This window comes from Pteropus medius, unplaced genomic scaffold (assembly GCF_902729225.1).
Source record: "Pteropus medius unplaced genomic scaffold, Ma_sr-lr_union100, whole genome shotgun sequence".
Classification (NCBI taxonomy): domain Eukaryota; kingdom Metazoa; phylum Chordata; class Mammalia; order Chiroptera; family Pteropodidae; genus Pteropus; species Pteropus medius.
The window spans coordinates 5,240,354-5,246,353 of record NW_024343733.1 but is presented as its reverse complement, the minus strand read 5'-3'; the positions used below and the strand labels follow the sequence as shown (position 1 = coordinate 5,246,353).

At 45.7% G+C, this 6,000-nt stretch overlaps 1 protein-coding gene across 1 annotated transcript in view; it reads right to left on the bottom strand.

Annotated features, from left to right (window-relative positions):
• Window positions 1–5,258: 5,258 nt before the first annotated feature.
• The window catches only part of CCDC60 (coiled-coil domain containing 60), a 139,413-nt gene continuing 138,671 nt past the window's right edge, over window positions 5,259–6,000 (bottom strand). The window contains exon 14 of the mRNA XM_039868275.1: window positions 5,259–5,680. Coding sequence (XP_039724209.1) covers window positions 5,579–5,680 — 102 coding nt within the window. The 3' untranslated portion in view covers window positions 5,259–5,578. The remainder of the gene's footprint in view (window positions 5,681–6,000) is intronic.

Sequence of the window (6,000 nt, the reverse complement as noted above, 5' to 3'; positions counted from 1 at the left end):
AACCTTTTTAGCACCAGAGACCGGTGCTCCTATGAGAATCTAAACCCCGATGACCTGAGGTGGAACTGAGGTGGTGATGCTGGTGCTGGGGAGCAGCTGCAAATACAGAGGAAGCTTTGCTCGCTCACCTCCTGCTGAGTGGCCCAGTTCCTAACAGGCCATGGACCAGGACCAGTCTATGGCCCCAGAGGTCGGGGATCCCTGTTGTAAGGCGTTTAAATCTTGAATCATTCTCTTGTACACCCGAAAGCAATATAACATTGTCGACCAACTACACTTAAATTTAAGAGAAGATAACTATAAATATACACTCTGGTATTTTTTCCTGCTCCCTAATGGATCGTCTTGGGTACCGCCCACTCCTACCTCCCCACTTTGGAGACCGTGGAGCTAAGACATTCACTTACCCAGCGCTTCCTTTCACAGCGGTAGATACGTGAGAGTTGGCTCTGATAACAATCCCCACCTTACATTTATTTCATGCTCTTTTAAATCCAAATGGGCACTTTCACACCTGCCGCAAAGCTGAGTGATAAAACATGTGTTCTTAAGTCTTTCCTTTTTCTCTTGATTGATGTTATCGGTTTAACTCAGGATTTTCTCGTAGCTTTACCTGCATGATACATCTGATGATAGGCTTTTTCCTTACTGTCCTACCAGCCCTGTGGGAGGATGGTACTTCCTCAGGGGTGTCTAGAATTTGGCTATGCTTGTCCATGGATTGATTCCCTTTCTCTCTCCTGTTGCATTCATTAGGAATCTTTTTGTTGGAAACGAAGGAAACCCAACTGAATCTGGCTTAAGCGGAAAAGAGAATTTATTGGCCTCCATAACTAAACAATTTAAAAGTCTGGTTAGATCCAGGTGCCCAAATGATGTAACCAAAATGCATCATCTCTCTTACTGCATTTTTCAGTGTGGCTTTCCTCTCTTTGTTGGCAGTGCCTCTGTGTGTGGTGGTTCCCAGAAGTTCCAGGCTTATTTCATCCTTACCGTCAACAATTCTAGACGAAAGCTCGTTCTCGTCAATTCCAAAAGAAGTTCAGGGATTGACTTTCATTGGATTACCTTGGCGTCCATCCCTGAACCATTGGCTATGATCAGATCAATGTAATGCTTGGATTGGCCTGGTCTTGGTCACATGACCACATCTAGCACTGGGGTTGAAGCACTGCCCCATCCATGATGAATGAGAGTCAAGGGGAAGGGGCTGTTACCTGAAGAGGAGGGGTGTGAGAAGGCATGCCTTCTTTACCTTTGAATGAGGGCTTTCCTTGACAGAGGCTCAACCACAGTGTTGGAACGATATAGCCCTTTGCTGGATTACAGCTTTCTCCTTGCAATGCAATCGTGATGCCAACTACGCAGAGTTAAGTCAAAGGTACAGCCTCCAGCAAGAATGCCCCCAATTAAGATATCAGCCACCAGTTCAGGAGTCCCCAGGCCACCTACATGTCTGATGATTGGCTACAATTTGGGGGTTCCCAGTTGTCCATCAGGTCTAATAATTTAATAGAGCAACTCACAGAACTCAGTAGAGTGTGACATCCATTACTACAGTTTTATTATAAGGGGTGCAAATAAAGACCATTCAAATTAAGAGTTACATAGGATGAGATCTGGGAGGGTTCCAAATGTAAAGCTTCCATGTCTTCAAGATGTGTCGCCCTCTGGCACATGAAGGTGTGATTACCAACCAGGGAAGCTCACTGGAGCTCCTGGCATTCAGAGTGTTTATTCAGGTTTTATTATGCAGGCACATTGACCCTGTGTCTGAACTTGAACTCCCTTCTCTCCTTGACCTTCAGAAGGACACACTGACATCACATGACTCAAAGCTCTGACCTCTAATCATATGGTTGGTCACCTCATTAGCATAAACTCATGTGTGGTCTGAACCCCAGCCCCCCACCCATGAATAACAAAGATACTCCTATCATTTGGGAACTTTCAAGGGTTTAGAGGTTCCATCCCAAGAACTGGGGATAAACCCCAGAGAATTTCCTTATTATGCAATACTCTCCTGTGCTGGATCCCAGCTTCTTCACAGGCCTGGAGATTAACACTGCCCACTGTTCTCCCCCCACTGCCCCCACTTCTAGGCTGGACGTCAGCTTCTGGCTGAGCCTTTCAGCATCTGTCTCCCACAGCCCCATCAGAGGTCTCCTCCGGGTCTCTTCCTGAACCCTACTGCTCCCCGTTCCCAGCCCTGCTCTCCTCCCCTCCTTCTAAAGCTTGTGGCCTTGGAAAAGCCTACCTCTCTGTGTCTGTTTCTTCAGTGGCTAAATATGGGATGTGGACTGGTTTTGGCTCAACTAAGAAGGTATTTATCCCAGGAAGCTTCCTCTGGAGGACACTTCTGCGTATTTTCTTGTGGCTACATCTGAATTCCTGTCCTTTCCTTTTTTTTTGAGAATCTTGCACTTGATGAATCTTCCTCCTATTATAAAAGTTGAAAAAGTCAGAGCTTGCTTTCTTAGTCTTTCTTGCAGGCTGGATGCGATCCTGAGTTGTAGGCTTTGGCAGTCAGATCTTGATGTTCCTGGAGGTAGCAGTGTAAAGACGCAGGGTTAAATTAGCCAGAGTCAGATTTCACTGCCTGGGTCTAAAGACCGGGTCCGATTTACCTTCCTTGAGTTGCCAGACTGGGGAGGTGGCTTTCTCTGTGCTCCATCCGCACCACTTTCTCCATCACTTCCATTGTTGTCATAGCTACCATTTAATGGAGTCCTGTGAGTTGGATGCTTCCCACATGCTGTCTCGTTGATTCCTTAGTCGTATGTCCATTATACAGGCGAGGTATGTGGAAGTAAAGATACCTGCCGAGGTCATGCACCGAGTGAGAGCACAACTGGGATCTGAATTCTCTCAGTCTGACACCAGAACCTTCTCTCTTAACCAATGTCTAACTAACCCTCCTAGAACATGGGGCCTTGGCGTCTCTCTTTTCGGCATCTCTTGTGTGGCCTGGAATAGGGTAGGTACTCAATGAATACGCGAGCTCAAGTAGACGACAAGGTCCCATGGGCTGCCCGCCCACTTTCCACCCACCAGACTGCACCCTGCGCCCCCTTCTCTCAGTCGCCCCCTGCAGGACGCAGTTTTCCAGTCGGTCCGAGTCCGTCTCCACCTTAACGCATCTGTTCCCACGAACACCTTCTTCAAATTATGCAAGGTTGGATGTTTGCCCCAATCCCCAGCTTTTCTTTTTTCATGTCTGTTCCTACGTTCTTGGGACTTTGGAAACAAAGGTGCCTCAAGAAGCACCTTTAACTGGGTCATGTCCTCCCATCTCTGATTCTTTTCACATCTTTGGAAAGGTTTTGGCATAGTTAGTTTTGCCACTTGGAAGATGTAAGCGGCTTTTAAAATATATTGTTACTGAAGATCTTGTTTTGGTCTGCACCAAAAGATGACCAATTTGAATCCCAAGACAAAAGCCTCCACATTAGTACTTCTTTCGGTGGCTCTTCTTTGAGCCCGGGAGCTGGGAGGTGATGTAGTGCCTCCCTTTAGTCCTTAATATATTTTAGTAAAAAGAGATCTTCTTTTGTTTGAATAAATACTCCTTGCCTAAGCAGAGTAGGTCTTGTTGCCGCTGGTAATGCTTTGGCCTTGCTTTTTGGCAGGTTATTTTTTTTTTGCTGGCAAGCGTGATGGGAGCGTAATACTAACAAGAGCCACTAGATGGTGTTACAGCTTTGAGAAATAGGCTTGGAAAGTGGCAAGTGGGCGGGTGGAGTAAGTCTTGTGATTTCAACATTTCGCCTGCCCAAAGACGGACAGACGCGTTCTAGGCTCGGCTGTGCCACTTACAGGCTGCGTGTAATAAATAGTAGTCTACCTCTGACTTCCTGCTCCTACTGAACTCTTTATTTTATTCAGTTGAGTCCTGAAAGCTCTTTTTTTTTTTTTTTTTTTTTTGCCCCAAGCAGACCAGATGAGAACACAGTCTTCTCCTGTTTCTTCAGAACATCACTCTGGGGACATTTGGGTGTGTGTGAAAGTCCTGAAGATTCAAGGTGACGGCATGGGGCTGGCTGGCTTGCTTTGCTTAGTTCTTGAGATCATCAGCCAGCCCCACCCGGGAACTTTTCCTGCTTGGTCCCAGCCCCCTGCCCCCTGGGGTTCTTCTGGCTCTCATGTTTCTCAGCCCCCTTTTTCTCCTTCCTCTTTTTCTATGGCCCTCCTATTTTCCTTTGCTCTCTTGCACCCCAATTCCTGTTTAATATACAAAAGTTTACAGTTTCTTAACTTTGGCAGACTCTTTACAAATGACATCTCCTCTTTATACCCCAATGGCTTGTCAAGGCATCATGCTAAACCAAGGATATTAAAGTAGAGAGACATGTGATATTATGCAGTCCCTCTGCCCTCCCCATCACCCGTGGGTGATGTGTCTGTCTCGACAAAAACTCCAGGAGTGCAAGGGTCTTGCTGCTTTTGTTATTGCTATGTTCTCGGAACCTAGAACTTGGCTGATGCACATGGGGCTTTCAGTAAATATTCATCGAATGAATGAGTAAATAACTGAATAGGTGAATGGATGAGTTAGACGTTGCTTAGACTGAAGAATAGTTCAAATTCAACTCAACCTGCCTCCCTTCTGGGTTGTTATGGAGAGATGTTGAGTCCCAGCTTATATGAGTGTTCTGATAATCTGGGCATAACAGCAAACCAGCTCCGGTTGTTTAATTAATTCAACTCAGCCACCAGTGTGAGAGTTAAAATGACTGCAGCTCGTACCACTTAGTGAGAGGGTAGGTAAGCATAAGACCAAGATGAGAAAAGAGAGTAAACAACGGTGAGCCCATCCACATCATGAGATGACAGGAAGTTAAGCTTTTTTGTGCAGCCAAGACCACCAGAAAATATATGCAGACTCTTAAGATTTTCTTGCACACTATTTGCCTTGTTGGGAGCTGCTCCATCCATCCATCCATCATCATCCATCCATCCATCCGTCATCCATCCGTCCATCAATCCTTGCCACCCACCATCCATCCATCTACCCAACCAACGATCCATCCATGGCTTTATCTGTATTAACAAATATATTCTAACTCCAATAGTGTGAAATGTGGGTGACATTAGTACCTATTTAGCCAAGTTATTGTGAGATTTAAATGATATTATCTGGTAATGTCACCCAGCATTGGGCCTTTTGCGTAACAAAAACTCAATAAATGGTAACTGTCATTATTAGAATCTGAATACCATACCCAAATTCCACAGCTTCAACTCTTTCCCAGCTGGACAGCAAACATTCAGCTCAATTTTATTATCTAGAATTTGAGGCAGAGGAATAGGGTGAAGGAATATGGAGAGGGAGTAGGTAGAGTCAGTCTGGACCAGTGAGGAACAGAGACTGGAAGGTTGCAATGGAGGTGTGAGGTTGAGGGGCATTTCCACTTGGGAGTATCAACCTCTAGAATGTTTCCGGAAGTCAGTCTCCAGATGACACTCACTACATCATAGTGAGTATGTACGAGGTTAGGCAGGAAGCAGGAACATAAGTGGGAAGCAGGAACATAGTATAGGCTAGTCTTCCTCCACTGGGACAGCTGGTCTACCCAGACTATGTCTGAGCACTGTAGGGCCGGATGGGGATGCTGATCCGGTTCTGCAGCCAGCTGATATAATCCTCTTGAGGCATATGGACAATGTGTTCTCGCACAAACTGTGGGGGCAAATATAGTGGCAGCCTCAGATTTGGTGGGAAATCTGGTCTTTTTGCCCCTCAAGCCCTCAGGTCCTAGAAGATTTGTGACTAAGGCTGGTGGCTCCAGGATGGAGCACTCATAATGCCCGGAGCATCACGCTGGGGGTGGTTTTCTTAAGAAAAAGATCTCTTTCTAGTTTCCTGGTTCAACCGGCTAATTTTAAGTCCCTTCTTGTTAATATCGATCCAAAGAAATTTGAGGAGAGCAGGAAAACCTAGCTGTCTGCTTTTTCTCTTTTTTCTATTCCTTAATATCTTTTGAAAAAGTCTTTTGTCCT